The sequence below is a fragment of the Molothrus ater genome, chromosome 4, assembly GCF_012460135.2.
Source record: "Molothrus ater isolate BHLD 08-10-18 breed brown headed cowbird chromosome 4, BPBGC_Mater_1.1, whole genome shotgun sequence".
NCBI lineage: Eukaryota > Metazoa > Chordata > Aves > Passeriformes > Icteridae > Molothrus > Molothrus ater.
The window spans coordinates 37,407,465-37,426,248 of record NC_050481.2 but is presented as its reverse complement, the minus strand read 5'-3'; the positions used below and the strand labels follow the sequence as shown (position 1 = coordinate 37,426,248).

The 18,784-nt window shown below is 38.0% G+C and overlaps 1 protein-coding gene across 7 annotated transcripts in view; it reads right to left on the bottom strand.

The window, feature by feature from the left end:
* The window catches only part of WDR17 (WD repeat domain 17), a 57,984-nt gene extending 42,510 nt beyond the window's left edge, over positions 1–15,474 (bottom strand). For 3 of the 7 annotated variants that reach the window (XM_036381930.2, XM_036381931.2, XM_036381936.2), the window contains exon 1: positions 4,149–4,375. In XM_036381930.2, the coding sequence (XP_036237823.1) occupies positions 4,149–4,259 (111 nt within the window). In that variant the 5' untranslated portion in view covers positions 4,260–4,375. Of the gene's footprint in view, positions 1–4,132; positions 4,376–4,419; positions 4,647–5,066; positions 5,084–15,333 lie in introns of those variants that run through there. The other 4 variants (XM_054514631.1, XM_036381932.2, XM_036381934.2 and 1 more) reach the window with 4 other exon arrangements.
* Positions 15,475–18,784: the final 3,310 nt, after the last annotated feature.

Below are 18,784 nucleotides of genomic sequence, written 5' to 3'. Positions count from 1 at the left end.
AATTCAAAATGACAGTATCTAGACAAAGAAATGACAGTTGTGTGTGGAATACTGGAATACTGCTCTCTCATATGTATCATGTCTTAAAGCAATTTCCTGCACATAGTTTCAAACATTATAGATTTCCGTTAAGCATAATTAACTGAGTAAGCAGATATAAAAGAGAAAGATGTATTCATCAGAACAGCCTGAGTAGAAGGACAAAAACGTAGCAATGCAGCATAACTGAACGTACGTATGATTTTGCACTTGGTGCATTTTTATACAATGGAGATTTTTTATACTTTGTAAAGAAGTATTTTATTTTTAAGTAATTATATTTTACTCTTAAGTATACAATGAAGAAACCTCTGTGCATGTAAAAAATGCATACCACATTGGGAAAGCTAGCAGTGTGTGCTCACAGTTTCCAAGGAGATGAAGGAAAGAGGGAGGACAACAAAACCCTTTCTTTTCAATTGGCAGAAACAGCAACATTCTAGGTCCTTCCTTGTTGCTTAATATAGAAAAAACCCCAACAACCAACCACATTAAACTGAAAATTGGTATATCATAAATATTATTTAAAAATAACAACTGAATTGACTAGATACATATCATGGCTTTATATCAATAACTTAAAGATAAATGCCTAATAATCCCTACCTTAGCATAGGTATCAATTTTTGGAAAGCACTTTAGAATTTCCACGTTCATTCCAATACCTTGCTGGTCCCAAAAATGGAAAATATTGTTCTCATTGTAGAATGAAATCACTTTACTTGACAGATGGAGGAACTAAACCTTGATATTCACGAATAATGCAGTTACTACAGGATGCAGGGGAAAAGACTCAGTGTTGTGTCACACCGCACACAAAACTGCAGTGCCAGTAGCCTGGCAACTGCAGCTCTTTAACAGGCACCATTTTAATTTTAATCTAACTCCTTTTTCTGTGTTTCAGCTACTCAGTGTATTTCATTCCTCACTGTGTTTCCCAATTGCACTATGATAACACTTGTGGAATAATAATAGCTCTTGAAACCCACCACTTGACACTTTCATTATCAATACAGTGCTTGCACGTCATCAGTATCCATAAATATCTAACCATCAAGCACAAGCAACAACATATGCTCACATGTGCTTTGATTGTGGTCCATGTGGTGTATGACCAACCCAAATATGCAATATGGCATGCATACAAAAGTGGACACAGAGTAGCCTTATGTTAATCAATATGCTTCTGTGTATACAAAGTGTAGTTTCTTAATAGCTACAAGCAGTAAAGTGCTAGTGCCCTCTGCTTCTGTTCACTCTATTGTCGTTATTTTCCATCAAGTTTGTCTCTTTTCTTATGTGGAAAGCTTGCTGTCACTCCTGTATGTCAGACATATAAAACTGTTATATCTCATCCACACTACTGTCCCAAGGCACCAATATTTTTGTCAGCAAATCAATGATAACATAATAATTAGTAAGATCTTTAGTGATATAAAGACATTATATCATGTTATTTCTCCTTGAAAACACTGGGTATATTTACCCATCCTTGGGAGGAAATCCGTTGGAGATGAAAATGTCACCTGTGAACCACAGAGTTTCAAATTTGTTACCCTATCCAGTGGGACCACTTAGAAGCACCAGATAGTGGACAATCATTTTATCTTGCTAAAAGCATGAAGGTGTTCAAACTTATGAAGAAATGCTGGCATGTCTGCAAGACAGAGCAGAAAATGACTTCTGATTGAATGTCTGCCTCAACGGCACTGAGAAATGTGGAAAAACACAAACATAATTAGCACTGGTGTTCTTCCTGTGGAACTGGGAAACACCAAGCACATTATAGCCATGTCAGGAAATTAAATTCTCATTAATTTTTCCTGACCCATGAAATGAGGGTAATTGGAAATACTCTGGTATATATGGAAATATTCTGGTATATATACAGCTTAAAAGCCAATAGATAACTTACAGTATGAAAACTTTGACAAAACAAACAAAAGTTCTTCCTGCTTTGGGATACTGCAAAATGCTAACCAATCTGCAGTCTTGACATGGCTTAATAAACTGCAATTACTACTGCAGGTGTCTGAATAGTCTGAGACAACACACACTACTCAAGCAACTGCTTCTGGAAAAGATGAATGAAGTCTGCCTATATTAGTAGTGACAGTCACAATGTAGAATAATTATGTAGGCTTACACATGTACTTCTCTATACAAATGAAGCCCTTCATTCTTTCCAGGAGAATTCTACCAAGGCAGTCTACTGCTTATTTAAGTGCCAGGCTGGTTGCTGGCTTACCACTAAACAGTGTAGATAGTTTGCAAAAATTGGAAAGGTTTTTTCTAATTTTGTATGCAATTCATGGTACACAGGCCATGTATAGCTCCCACATAATCAGAAGGCTAACCATGGTCAGGAAGAGGGTGCCTTGAACAAGGCTTTGAATTTCAACAAGATTCCTCAAAAATACCACAAGCTTTGGCTAGACTCCTGCAATCAGAATTTGCAGATGACATTTCCTAACCTATGACAACCTAGCAAATGTTCAAAATGTGCATTCACTTATCCAGACACTGACCAGGAAGATAATACTCTGATTTAAAAGATTTTTTGAAATGAACAAATGTTCTACTAGTGTTCACTGCCATTTTAAACCACGATAAACTTGGACACAAATCATTACCAGAACTGATTTAACCACAGGATCTCTGGCTTCACAAGGGCAGAAGCTTTGGACCTTTCCTTAAAGTTTGAAACTTGAAATCCTAGCCTGAGACTGTTTTTCAGAAACAAATACTCACAATAAACCCCAAATATATTAATCCAAGATAGATACCCTGCTTAGAAAACATAAGGCAACAACATTAAGAAAATGTAACATAGTAAGTCTTACAAAGTAGTGCTTTTGATTGTCTTGACTACACTAGTACGTTTAACTAGAATACCCTTTATTGTGCCACCTTAACAAGACAATCTAAAGACCCATACTAGCAAGCATTTCTCCAAGCATGGAGAAATGCTGATATTTGTAACAATAAATCACCAGCAATGTTGGACTACACACTTAATCAATATGAAACCATCTAGCAGTGATAACCAAGCCATTATCTGCAGAGTATTGCTTAATCATGGTTTGCAGATAATGTGTGCAATACACAGAGATAAGTATACAACCATGTCTGATCACAGAATGAAGCATCTAAGAGTCTGCGTAAGATTCTGTTCTCATCTTCCAAACCAGAGCTACAACAATCACCAGAAGATTGCTTTTCTGCTGGCAAACTGCCAAGACTGTTCTGATTTCAGATAAAGTTACTTCTTGACACATCTCACACCCGAATCCCTGATGACAGCTATTAAAAGGCAATTCTACATCTGAAGCATCCATATCATGAGTGACATGTAAAATGAGAACAGTGGAACAGTATTAATATCTGCCAGTTTTTTTTATACTTATGAGCATATAGCTGGCATTATCAAATAATACACTATAATCCAATGAAAGCAGCTGCTTTCACTAGCATCTCCTGCATTCTAATTAGCTGACTATATACTCTGAAAACAGAAAAAGAAATCACAGAAATGTACCCTGAAAGAGTTTAATACAGTGAGAGAAATGTGACTTATATTCATTTTCCACCATAAATCTATGAAAGCAGCTGTAGACATGCAGCTAATAAATGCTAAAAATAAATCCAAGTTATCCTGCAAATGTTGCTATAGTAACAACTCCTCCTCAGAAAAATGTTAATAAAAACATAAAGCTATCCAAGATACAAGTTGGAAATGACCCTATGTGAATTTAATCTCTCCCAAATATTTGTGGTTTACCCTATTACTAACTAGAATTATTTAATTTTACTCCATGCATGGTATATTAATTCCTTCTAGTACAACAAAATGTAATGTTTGCTTTTCATCTCATTGCATATTAAAAAATTACTACTTGTTAAATTATGCAACCTAAAAAATGCAAGTAGGTGGTTGTCACACTTCCAGTACCTTTTATGCAGCTAGCAACATTAATTTTCAAAAAACTCATTTTGTCTCAAACCATGACAACTACTTTTGATATAATCAATATAATAATAAAGAGCAGCTTAAAGAAGAAAAATATAAAAATAGTAAAATAGAAAATATTACTTTAAGCAATTCTTACTCTTTCTTGTCCTTCATACCAATCATCTTCATCAAACCAGTGGGAAATATAAGTCATCCAAGCCATGAAAGAAGGCACAGTTGAAATAAAAAATACAGAACCTGAAGACATATAAGTACAATAAATCCTGTGCTAAAATTTATTCAACAGTACAATAAGCAACTCAAAGATCAGATCTGAAGTCTGTGATATTATTTGAGATTAATAAATTTTAAATTAGTAAATCTGTAATCTGAAATACTTTTAACAGCAATTTAAATGTTCTACCTACTGGATTTTCTAATGGAAAATGGAATTCAATACTACAGTAATAATTAGATTATATATTCCAGTATTTAAAATTGAAGAAGGTTAGTTCTTCAAGATTCATTTTCCTGTGCTTCTGAGCTCCAAAAATGAGGTGCTGTTTGAGTCATTCTTATCTGTCTTCTAAAAAATTACTTTCATTTTTTAAAAATGTACTATCTACAAAATGTAGTTCAGTGCACTAGCTTGTACTAGCAAAAGCTTGTACTGAAATGTAAAATATGCTCAGAATCATGGGGAATGATTTGTTTTGGTTATGTAGGGAGTGGTTTGAATTGGCACAGTAGGAGGGGCCAAAATTATCGCAAATACCAAGCGTCGGTTTAACTTTTTTTTTTTAAAGAGGAAAAAGAAAAATCTGCAAGTCCATTGTTCACAGCCAGCAGAGCCTAAAGGGCTCAGCTGCAGCCACCAGCATTGGCTGAAAAATGTAAAAAGACTAATTTAACTAATTCATCGGAATGGATCTGCTTCTTTTCCTTAGAAGAGTTTCACATATCTGACAGCATTTATGCCTTCCACAGTTAGTATCCTTTTCTGGTATGCCTCCAAGTTTCACAGTGCATTATGCCAGTGAAAATGAAAGGTAAAAAGGAACAAAAGCTGTACTACCACATTTCCGTACTGCAGCAATGTACTTCTTCAGCTGTGCTGTGTAGGAGACATTATCATACAAATCTTCCTGACTGCATGGTTACAGCAACTATCAAATCCTCAACAGAGATTGTGCAGACCTAAAAAAAAACAGTTTCTTAAGAAACCTAGGATCCAGACAACCTCTGCCTTTCTACACTGACTTAACAAGCTGTTCCTCACAGTTTGTAATATAATAAATGTAAAAACTAAACAGAGAAGTGTATTGTTTAATCAAGAAATAAACAAAGAAAAGTAGGAAAAGTAGCTGGAAGTACCAGCTACTAACTGGTCAACATTACTTACCATTTCCACAGAGAAATTCTGTGTTATTACCTGTCCTACCCTAGAATGTGTAGTTTCCGTTAAGGGTACTGTATAGGCAGGTGACATTCTCCAGGGGAATAAAGAAAAACAGCAATATTTTTCGTTCAAACCTCTTACTCAGAAATTCTGACAGCCAAGGAGAAAAAAATAAAACAAACCAAAAACAAACCACACAAGCAAAACCATAAATATTTAAGTCAAGGCACCCAGTAATAGGAAGTAGCATTCCAAGATTATCAGATTTTTTGTAGTTATACAGTCATCCATGTAAATGGATACAGACACAAGAATATACAGAACTTCCTACAATACTGCTGAAATTTTTCAAATTACTTGCCCTTTGAGATTTCAGCTCAAACATTAACTATGCAAAGTGCACAGATTTGCATGGTCTCATAAACTGTATGAGAAACATGGCACCAATTCAGTCACCTCAAATGACAGTGCTGAAGACATTCCTGACCATAACCATAGTCTATGAGCAATGAAGAAAAACATTACTGATGTACCACTTCCATGAACAAAATTTTAAAAATTGTTAAAACATATCCACATTATTACTGTTTGTTACACATGAAAATCATGTTTTCAAGTAAAAAAATACTTGCCCATTATGGAAAGTCTTTGCTTTCAGGGTGTTGTGTCCTTTTTATAAGGGCACATAGTATCACTGAGAATCTTGATCGAAGAATTACAAGTAGTTCAGTAGTATCAAACTTGTTTCTCTTTTATGCCTGTAGCTGTTCCACCATCTATAAAAACGTGTTTATTTTGTATGCCTATGTATTGGTTTTGCACCCTCTGGTTTTTAGTAGTTAGGGGGGCACAGAGGTGGCTTCTGTGAGAAGTTGCTGGAAGCTTCCACCATGCCTGGCAGAGCCAATTCCTGATGGCTCCTGAAGATGGACGTGCTGCTGGCCAAAGCTGGGCCAGAGAGAGGTTGGTAACGCCTCTCTGATAACATATTTAAGAAGGAAATCAAAACAAAGTGCAGGGTTTTTTTTTTTGTCAGACAAGAGGAGGAGGTGAGAACATGTGAGGGAAACAAGCAGAAGCACCAAGATCAGTGGAGAAGGAGGGGAGGAGCTGCTCCAGGTGCCACAGCCATGATTCCTCTGCAGGCCGTGGTGAGACCAAGGTGACGCAGCTGTGTCCCTGCAGCCCTTGGGGATCGACGGGGAATGCAGAGATCCACCCACAGCCCGTGTGGGAGGTGCCCAGGCTGGAGAAGGTGGATGCCTGGAGGAGGCTGTGATCCAGTGGGAGACCTGGTGGAGAGAGAGAGGGCCCCTGCTTCCCGGCTGGAGCAGCCTGTCCTTGGAGGACTGCACCCCGTGGAAGAGTGACCCTCACCACAGCAGCTCTAGGAGGACTGTGTGCCCATGGGAGGGGCTCATGTTGCAGCAGTTTTGGGAGAACTCCTGCTCGTGAGATTGGACCCACTCTGGAGAGGTTCATGGAGAATTGTTTCCTGTGGTTGGGACCCCATGATGTAGCAGGGGGAGGACTCCTCTCCCTGTGCAGGGGAAGAAAACCTGGGGGGATGAACTGAGCAAACCCCCATGCCCTGTCTCCCTGCACTGTCAGTGAGAAGAAGGGAAGGGCAGGAAAGGATGTTTTTAAGGGCTTATTTTACTTCTCATTATCCTTCTCTAATTTAGTTAGCAATAAATTCACTTTGTACTTTTAAGTTGAGCCTGTTTTGCCCTTGGACTTTTTTTTTCTCTCAATCCTTACCTCAACTCATGAACACTTCATTAATTTTTCTCCCCTCTGCTTCTTCCCTGCTGTGGCAGGGAAGGGTGAGCAAGTGGCTTTTGTGGGTTTGGCCACTGTCAAACCACAACAGCCTGTACCTGCTCCACCATCTATGTGATCTGAGTTTTCTAATCTCAATACCAACCTGTCAGAACAATGAGTCTCTCAAGACAGACAAACACTGTGACTCACATTTAGTTTCAGCATCATCAGGGAAGCATGGGCTAAAAAGGATATAGATACTGTATTATCCTTTCAATAAACTGGTAAATATCTTCAACTGAAAAGTACAGATGTAATTAAAATCATCTCAAGATAGCAGATGGGAACTTAAACTGCTTAAAAATATCTGTTACAATTACCTGTGAACAAATTAAGAAGTTTGGTGCTAAATTATACATGAAAAATTAAAGACAAGAAAGACTGCAAATGCATTATAAGGCAATTACATGTTTTTGCCTACTTCATCATTCATCTCCAGGTGCTGGGAAAACTATTATATTATAGTGTGCTGTTTTTGGCTAGGGTAGAGTTAATTTTCTTCCCAGTGGCTAGTATGGGGATGTGTTTTGAGTTTGTGCTGAACAGAACTGACAACACAGAGATTATAATTCATATAGATTACACAGAGCCAAGGCATTTTCTGGGGGTGGATGTGAAGCTATAAGGAAATTCAGGTTGGGACAGTTGACCCCAATTGACCAAAGGAATATTCCAGACCATGCTACATCATGGCAAGTACATAAAGTGAGGGGAAGAAGGAGCAGGGGAAGACATTCAGAGTGATGGTGTTTGTTTTCCCAAGTAACCACTGAAGGGGCCCTGCTCTCCTGGAGATGGCAGAGCACCTACCTGCCCATGCGAAGCAGTGAAAGAATTCCTTGTTTAGCTTTGCTTGTGTGGTTGGTTTTTGATTTCCCTCTTAAACTGTCTTTATCTCAACCCACAAGTTCTCTGGCTTATACCTTGCAGATTCTCTCCCTGATCCTGCTGGTGGAGGAGTGAGAGAGTAGCTGAGTGGGTGTGCGGCTTGGCTGTTGGGTGGGGTTAAACCATGACATACAGGTATAACAAAACTTATGTGTAGGATGAATAAAACTATGTGTACTAAAGTATAATAAAAATATGAAAAACCTCAAAATGTTCGATCCTTTAAATTGTTGTAATTAATCTAATTAAATGTTTTATAAGTAACTTTGTATGCTCTTAACCTAAAGTCCAGCTGGTACTTCCAGTTAAGTGTTCATTGATCTCAATTTAAGGACAACAAAATGGACTATAATAGATCAGACCGAAAGAGACATCTTCAAGGCATAAACAGTCTTTTATATAATATATTGCCCAATAAATTTGTTTTCAATATTCTAGAAGGAATAAAAACAGACAAAACATCCTATTCATTTGATGCAGAAACAATTGTTTAATTCTTGAGCTGACACAAGAAAATGGCATGAAACTGTGTCAGGACAACCTCATCTTGAGGTTAGACATTATGAAAAGATTCTTCACTGAGAGGGTGGTCAGTCACTGGGACAGATTCCTCCTGAAGCTTTCATGACACCAAACCATTCAGATTTCACTGAGCATCTGGACGATGCTCTTAGTCATCTGGTTTAGCGAGGAGCAGGATGTTGGACTCAATGATCCTTACAGACCCCTTCAAACTTGAGATATACTATGATTCTATGACCAAGCTTGTGCTGCAGACATTTCACAATCCTCCCTTTGGAACTAGGTACTCTTATTTTAGCTCATTTCAGATTGACTAGGCCTAAATACAAAAAACTTAAAACTGTCAGAAGGAAAAAGTGGAAGGGATGTTGAAAATAATAATGATTTACCATATAAACATCACAATGTGTTTTTAAAGTTCAGAACTACAATGGTCAAGAATTACAAGAACCCAGAAGCAACCAACCACCCCACCTCCCAAAGGAAACTCATTAAAAAAAAAACCAAAACAAAACAAAAAAAACCCACCCGTGGTTATTTTCTCTTTGTATTTCATATCAAAGTTGATCATCTGGACATTCCAGTGCAGATATTTGTTTAGTATGAGAGCAGGCTACTACCTTGCTCTTTACAAAAGACATGACCTTAAGAATCTAGAAGAATATATTGGAGAGTATAGTGGCCTCAATCTCTACACACTGAAAAAAACTGTACCTAATTATAACATACATGTATAATTTGCCTAGAAAACAGAGGATAGAAGATTACATCTGAAAATAATGTCCTGTATGGTATCAGAATGAGCAAACTGATGCTACTCTCCCATGTTATCTGGCAATACAAGAAATCAGCAATGCACTTTAGTCATGAATAAAGATTTTCAGAAATAGATGGTGAGCGGTAAGAAACCTCTATTTTGATCTTCCACTTTTACCATGAAATTTGCTCTTAATTAATAATTTGAAGTTGATATACTGTGACAAATCAACCATGCACTTTTTTTTCAAACACATCTTTAACCACTGTTTCTGTTTCTGCTTAACTATTATATACAGAAATATTTAGATATTTTCTGTTTAACCTCTATAAAAGTTATGTTTGATATATTCTTGCCATAAATTAGTAGCATTATATGTTTTTCAAAATTAAGAATTATTTTAAATTAATCCAATTTTTACCTCAGAAGTTTTTATTTTTGCTATACTCAGTTCTCTGAGAAAACTTCCTGCCAATCTATATAGGCATAACTTCATAATATGTCCCATCAAAACTCTAAAAATTATCTGTCTTAACTACTGAATTACTAAAAATTAATATGCTGTGACTTTGCACTGAAGACACAAAACTCATTACAAGAATGTCTTAATAACAAAAATAACCCAAGAACAAAATACTTTAAAATTTCTTAAATTAAAAAAGCCTAGAAATTAATTACTTTCATGATTTATATGCTGTTATGCAAATTCATTACACCAACATCTACAGTACAGAAGTCAGTTAAATCCTCAGGTTTTATTTATTAACTAGCACTTTAAGAATCTTTACACCGAGAACACAAAGCATGTACCGATACCAAGTATCCTAAAATAAATCCTAAAATACAATGTTTAGAGTAAAGCTGTGCAAGAACCAATCATATGATAATGACACAGCAAACTTACACCTCAGCAATCTTATGTCATACAAGGTCAGGCAACAATTAGATTTCCCTAGACTTCCCCAACTCCTATCAAGCTACTAATGGCACAAACATAGCACAGCTCTAGATAGGTGTCCTTTTTTATTTTTTCCCTCACTTGCTCTTTCCCAGCAAGCTATATGGATTTATCAGGACAAGATGACATACAGAACAACCAGGCCACCTCACAGTGATTGGAATAAGCTGTTAGTAACAGATGTACAACACTATCATCACCACCAGACCTACACTGGGCTGAGACTTTCACACAACCTTCTCACAAGCTACTTTTAAGATTGAGCTTTATCAGGAGATTAAGCTTTAGCTACCAACAATAGCAGTGGATTGGACTTGATCATGTATCTTCTTAAGGATGTTCTATAACTGGATTTTAAAAATAAATTCAATGAAGCTTTATAGTCTTTTTCCAAGAAAATAAATTAACATCCCTTCAGAAAAAAATTATAAGTTTATATATATTTATAGTACCACTTTTACTATGGCTTAGCAGATACCATTCTAATGCTGTGAAGAATACATATAAAAAATGACAATTTTAAATATCTCCAATTGTGTCCTTGGTCAAAAAAGACAAAAAGGAATATATTTACAGAGAAAAATTACAATCTCATTCATAAAACCATGTCTATATTGAAATATTTGTATCAGTTTCATAATCACTGCTTGTATAAAATTTGAATGCAGCCAACATTAAAGTACCCCAGTTATGATTTAATCGGGCAGGTAGCTAACTGCCCATGGCCACTTGGTGATTTTTTGGTCAGTCAGCAAACAGTTCACATGCCAAGAAACATATTGCATGTATTTTTTGCTATTATGATCACAAGATTTTATCTATGTCTAGTTAAGTCATTCCATTGTAACATATTCTTCAGAGACATATTCTAATAAATTTGGACTATAATAGTGCAAATCCCTGTCTGCAGTTATAATGCACACATTATAAAGTAAATATTTTAATTACATCAACTTTTTATACTATAGTTGGCTGATTCGGATGTTAAATATAAATTGAATAATAATTAATATAAAGTACATTTGCTGAGATAAGAAAGGTTGAACAGTCAAAGTGGGGATGACATGCAGCTGTATATCAACTTACTAATTTTCCAAATTTGAACTAGTAGTTAAAGCTGGACATGGACAAGAAAAACTTGTTTTTATTAGAAAAAGAGGTCAGCTCTTGAAAAGTTTATCTCTGATATAATGTTCTAAAACATGAGATTTTCTGCCCTAGGAATTTTTACAGAGCAGTCAGTTTAACAGGTTTTTTCAGACACTTCAGAGCCACTTGTGCCCAAATATCCATAAAGGCAAAAGAAACCTCAAAAAGCAAACATCATAATAAACCCCAAAATAAGAAACACTTTAACTGCAAAAAGATTGCCCTTGATTGTCTGGGAAACCAGTATGGGATATGACTACATAACCTGATGACAGCCAGCAGTTAGGAACAAAAGATGTGCTTAGGTTAGCAACAAATGATTAGTGTTGAGAAGAGCTCTTCTCAACACCAACCTCACACTTGACAGCAGAAATCTCAGTCTTTCTATCCTGAAGTCTAAACCAATGTATGAAACTGATCTCCTGGATCTGACATATCCTCTTTCACTCAGTCATTACCAGTCCTCCATCACAGGTATTTTCAGACAATAGGTAACAACTTGAAAAGAAAGTTAGGAGAATGAAAATAGTAGTTTTAATTAGTTCTCTTAGACCTTGATTAACCTATGTGGGGTAAAAAAATTAAATATAATCAACTCTAACATAAAACCCCTAAATGATTCTTTAGCCAGATCGAAAAGAGAATACAGAAGTTTAAAACCAAAGAATTAGGTTTCAGACTGTCAACAAACTTGGCCATTTATGGCCTCATGGCCATTTATGGCCTCTCATTAAGAAAGAGGTTACAGAGCATGTTATCTAATGGTACAAGTAAATGTCAACAATTACACCTAAGACAGAAACAAAGTGATGTTAAAACATACAACTCAAAGGGATGAGATAAATGCTGTGTGTTGTGTCCCCCTTCTTGCCCCCCCCCCAAAAAAAAATGCAAATAGAGGTGGTGGGTTTTAAGAGACCATGAAATTGAGTACATACTACCCAACTATAGTACACCAAGCAGAATTGAATCAGTCAAAAGGAGAGAAGGAGGGAAAAAAAGCCTTTACAAAATCAGTCAAACAATGGATGTAATAAACCATGGGAAAAGTATGAGCCACCAACAGGATGTAGCCAGAAGAGTACAACATGTAAGGAAAGATATTGCCACCACAGAAGGAGGCCTAACATCATTTTACCAGTCATTCATGCATTATGTTTTGTTAACGTGTTCGAGAAACATGTAAATACAGAGGTTTAAAAAATAATGAAACAAGGGGGCAATTACCAGAGATGTAGAAATGTTATTTGAATCAAGACATCATATGTGCTAAGCAGCTGGGTTCAAATTGGTCATGGTGCTAGAAGGTAGGTAAAGGTTCCTGGACCTGAAGCAAATTTATAGTCAGTAGAAGCATTAAGAAAAAAAAATCATTAAGTAGGGGAAAGGCACTACTAACCTCATCAATAGACACATAATATACAGCACAAGGGAAAAAAAAAGATTACATCAATCCTTTTCCACTGCAACAGCTGCTTCTGAGACCCTCTACCATCAATAAATAGGAAATTAGATACTGGACAACAACAACAAAAAAAAAGATTCCTCACTGATGAAGATCTTAAAAATCACTATTTATCAACTTGTTTGCTTACAAATTGTTTTCCACATACAATTAAACAAAGTAGTCCAAGAGAAAAAGTGTAAGGAGAAGACTTAGCAGGGACAACGGTGCTAACAACAGTCAAGGTCATCGGCATAAAATAAAACACCAACAAAGAAACAACTGGAAGAGGCAAGTTCCTACACTTGACACTGCTTTGAGAACTAATAAATTATATTGTCAACCAATAAAAAAGTCAGCAAAGTTCTACAGGCCTTTACTGATAACCAAATAAATCCCACACATACCAGAAAAACCAAATTCTCCCACCAGTACTAGAACAGGATATGGAAAAATGGCCCCAATGGATACAGCCAAGGTGTGCTTATAGGATGCAAGTGGGGAAAAGATTACCACAAAAGCTTCTGTCTTTCTCCAGTGCCCATAGTACAGCTCAGCTGCTACCATAAATAATGGCTAGCCAGAGAGATAGGATGTCACCAACTTGCCTATACCCTACAGGGGAATTCACAGTTCTTGTAGCCACTTTCTGGAATTCAAATGTTATATTGATATTTACTTATCTTCTTGGGCTGCCTATATTTTGCTTTATAAAACAAATAATATCAGTTACAGAACATCACCACCAGGACTTGGTGAAGTTACTCCTACTGGCCACATCAATTTTAATTCACAGATTGCAGGAAGAGGAAATTCTGCTCTCCCTAAATTATAATCTCCTATTATCACTGCTAGAAATAAAATACTGAATTAAATGGACAATTAGGACTCACCAAGGACCTCCCTTACTTCTTGCTATCTGGGAATTTTCCTCATAGCAGATGACCAAATGACAAGTTTATTGCATGTTATAGGTCCTTTAAACAGCCAGAGCTACTCAAAGAGTCAAAGATTTGGTATAACAGAACACAGAGAATGTTGGAACTGAGGAAGAAGCCTGTAGATATCTTATCAGGGAGAATAATTCATAAGTGGAAAAAAATCAGTAAGTAAAACAAGAGCCCCATGATATTTTTAAATTTTTGCATTATCTGTATCTTCCATGCATACTCCATATTACCTTCTAAGTTCTTTATACCACCATGTCTCCATATGGGTTACAACAATTTGTTGAAGATGACTACAGTCTTAACTGAAGCTTTTGAACAGTTTTGAAATACAAAATATAAATAATGATATCACTAAGTCATCTAGACTGATTCACGCAAGGCACACACACACACAACAGAAACCTGGAAATGTATCAGTAACTTACACAGTTGTGCCTGTAATTAGGAAAGAAACACCACAACAGAAGTGTATTTTCTCTATTTTAGGACTACAAAAAACTAGGAAGTGCAAGGATTAGAACCTTGAACTTATTTTAAAACAGTGGGAAATATGTCTTACCAGAAATAACTTAAAGCAAAATAGCTCTGTTCTAAAGTTTGAAGAACATCTTACTGTTACATGTTTCTTACCAGAATTCTTCCCCTGTTATACTCTTATGAATAGCAGGTAGCTGCATAATGTCAGGGCAAAATTTTAAACAAGGTAATAAACCACAAGGCTCAGCACTCCTATAAAAACCCTCTAAAATTAGTTAGAAAGAGATACAATGAACTTCCTAGCCCATTAAATTTTTGAAAGACTAGGTGCATGGCAATCGGAAAGAGACTCTTGAACCAATAGGGTTTAGCCCTCAAAAGGACATTTCTAAGTATTTATTTTCTATATCATTCCACGGTTAAGTCGATTATTAAGAACAGTATGGTCTTTATCGAGTCTAAAATCCAGGATTATGTTCTTCACTGCAGCATTACATGTAATTAAAGATCTTGCTCAACAGTAGCAAGATGAGCAAGTTTCCAACACAGTTTCTCAAACTGTTGAATGACAATGTCTATGTCAAGCAACATCTCTTAAGATATTAGAAGAATTTACTGTACAGAAAAAAAACCCTTAAACTTATTTCTTCATTTGCAGAGTCTGCTGTCTTAAATTCGTTCTCATAAGCTTTGCTTGTAGTTTGCTTTTGTACTTGAATGATTTTTTTTTTAACTCTCTAAACTTGATTTTGCTTCCCCCTCCCACCCTCGTCCCAGCTGGGAAAAACATTTATAGTATAAACAAGCCCAAAGCTCTCCCTCCCTGCGGAGGACAAGCGCTTGCTTGCTTCCTTTAGAGATTGCTGCCCCCGCCTTTACTCGATCTTAAGTTCGCGTTGCCGCACAAGCACGTTTGTAAAGAGACGCACACAGCGTAGGACAGTCCCCAGAACAGTGTAAAATCCCGACAATACCGTCAGACGGCTCCTGGACGCTTCAGACACCGCCCGCAGCCCCGAGAGCTCCCCGGGGCCGCTCCGTCCCCGGAGCGCAGGTGGGCGCAGGGCGGCGCCGCGCGCCCGAGCCCCGCGCAACCTCCCGGGCCGTGCCGCACCCCGCGGGGCAAGAATCGCGGGGCAAGAACGCAGGGCAAGAAACGCCGCACCTCCGCTGGCCTGCCGGGCCCGGCCGCCGAGCTCTCACCCACTCCGCGGGGGCGGCCGCCGGCGCTGCCTCCCTCACCCGCCGGCCCGCAGCGCCCACAGCGCGGCCGCGGCAGCGCCGTCTCCGGGCAACCCGCGCGCCCGCCCCCGCCGCGTTACCGGGCAACGCGCGCGCACCCCGAGCGCGGCCCCGGCGCGGCCGCTGGGAGCGGGGCGCGCGGGCCGTGTGGGACAGGCCCTGGCCCGGCTCCACTGACACCCGTGTCCGGCTGGATCGGGGGGTAGCGGCTACTGCGGTGCCGCTGGGTGGCCTTGAAGGTCTCTTTCAGCCTTAGTGATGCTGTCATTGTGTGACTGTTCCGTGCGGGCTCCGGCTGGGGCGGCGGCTGGGAAGGGGAGGTTTCAGAGTTCGCAAGCCGCATTCCCCGTTACTGGGAGGGCGCCTGAAACCAGCGCCAGGCGGGAAGGGAGGATTTTGCCTCCCCGAGGATCTCCGGGAGTGCTGGTCCGTCCCCAGACGCCCCGGTTGTCAAGCCAAGCACTTGAAAAGTGACATGAAATTGACTCGGTTTGATAAAGTGACATGAATATTGACTCATTTAGCTGTAGCTGCCCTTCGTTCGCAGGGACCGTGGTTACGTGCTGAAGGGAACCGCAGACTAATCCGCACTAATCCCATCAAACAGGAGTCACAAAATGCATCCCACCAGATCCCGCTCCACCTGGAGTTATCATGTACATATGTGGGTTTATGATTCACAGACACTTATTGGGGAACATCCACCTGTTTTTCTCTTCTACTTTTTCCCTTCTCCAACTGTTTGTGCAGCTGGGTGGTCGCTTGCAGTGTGGAACTTGTTTAGTGAAAAGTATTTTTCCTTGAATTATATTTCAGAGAGAAGAATTTCCTGGTCCAACTCAGTTTATCACCATTGCTGTGTTTGTGTCAAAGTGATGCAAACAGTGGGAAAGTACCCAATAGAGTGTGAAACTACAGTTCCGAAGACAGTTCTTGATTTCTTTCAATAAAGCTGACACAATCCACTGTACCTGACATGTATGCAAATAAGAAAAAATGTCTTGTTACCCTGTTCTCTGCAAAAAAGCAATGTGTTGTTTGAGAAGATTTGTTGTACTGTGTAATTCCTGACAAATTCTTCTTTAGGAGAAGGAACTGAGAAGAGGTGGATAAGGAATTGCTTTGTCTATGATTTACTGGGCAGAAAATGTACAATATACATCAACTGTCAGTGAAACATTTCTTTAATTTGCTTCCTTCCTTAGAAGACTGCTATGTTTCAGCCTAAAGGATCTTGAAGATCATAACAACCATACTTGGTCATAGTCTCAAGCACTATCTATTTTCCAAATCCAACAAGAAGTTGGATAGTACAAGAAGTCAGTACAAAAAGTAGGAGCAGACAGAGAATGGAACAAAACGCCGTTAAGCACTATACTTAAAGAAAGGCTTCTGGCAGAGGTAAATGCAAAAAATATAAGGAAAATAAATGTATTCTTTCACTCTTAATATTGTATCTTTTGGCAAAAATAAACAATGAGATTTTTATACTAAATGTTGCATTTGTGGTCAAGGTTATGTACCCTGTACATTTATCCATCATCCTAGACTTTTGATCTCCAAAACATCCCACAACACTGAACACTATTTTTAAAGTCAGCATTTGCATATCCATGCGCTCCCTTTTTAATAACAGATAGCAAATAATTTTCTGTTCAGTTTTTGTCTGGTCATGCTTCCCTAGCTCTTTTCAGCCAAACCTTCCACCAGCTGAAGAGCTCTAGCTAACTTTCACTCTTAGATAAGATCTAACTGATAGGTGCACACATGTTGTCTTTATCTTTTCTAGTTAAATTGGGTGGCCTAGGGTGACTGGAACTGCCTAGAGCTTATTCCTAGAAAAGCATCGGTCTGTGGATCGAAGGTCTGATTCACAGGATCATAATATAGTAAAAGAGGATGACTCAGATTAGAGGGACCTTCTGAGACAATCTAGCCAAACCTCCTGTTCAAAGCAGGGTGAGCTATGAGGACAGGACAGATTGCTCATGGTTTTATTTTGGCAGTCCTCCACTGAACTTACTCCCTTTTGTTGATGCCTTTCTTGTGTTGGGGGCCCAAAACTGGAAGCAGGAGAAAAGATGTGGCCTAAGAAGTGCTTAGGAAAGAGAAATAAATTAAAGATGTAAAACAGAGAACAGTTTTAACACTTTCTCTTTTACATGCTAAGGATAGAAACCTTTTCTTTAAATAGAACTAATCACATTTAAGTGCATAAAGTAATTTTCTCTGGATTCTGAGATTATATTTAGCAGTGTGATCTTTGCTATGTTGTGTTTTATTTTAGTTACTTAGAAAAGAAATATAAATTTTACTATTAGGAGTCTTGATTAACATAGGCATACCTAATAACTCCTTTATGCAAGGTGTCTAGCTCTACCACATTACCAAGAATAAATCCTACTTTTTCTAGCTTCTCTGTGACTTTCAGCTCAAGAAGTAAAGGTATCAAGATGAAATGCAGTAGTTTATTGTCATCCATGTCCACCATACACAGTCTTATCTACAGCATTAGTTATTGTTACTAGAGCCTTAAGTTTTTGCAGAATTTTTTCTTGTTTTTCCTCAGTCACTAAAAGCTAAGCAGAAGTTTATTCAGCTAGTTGTTTCTTATTCTTACCAAAGCTCTGTATTTTCTCCTGCACTCCTGTTATTAAAGAAAGATACATTTATCCCAATTATGAACATTCAATAAAATCAGTAGAAATAGAAATTCAAATGGATTGAAAATGCAATTTCAATTTCCATCATATGTAGAATCAACAAGTACTTAGAATTTTGGTTACTTTCATTTTATTCCTATGATATGAGTGACCTCTGGTGGGAATATGTAAATATTGTTTTAATTTCTCACTAAGAATTTTTTTTCCCACTAGTGATCCTATTCACTTGCTGTCTGGCAGGGACTATATGCCTTTCTACCTCATGTTAACTGAGGTAGAAATTATATCCAGCAAATGATTTCATGGGGGACTCAGGCTGGTGGTTATCTTCTCCCATTTTTCCTAAGTCCTTAATGAAAGGTGTAAAAATGAGAAAATACTTGAAAGAAGCTTAATTAATTGTGTTCATGCAGTTTTTTTATTAGGCGCATGAAGTCTCTGCTGTGACTAAAATCAGTAACATTTTATAAATTATTTTAAGCAGAGGAATTACCACCTTGGTGGTGGTATTGATGTTTGT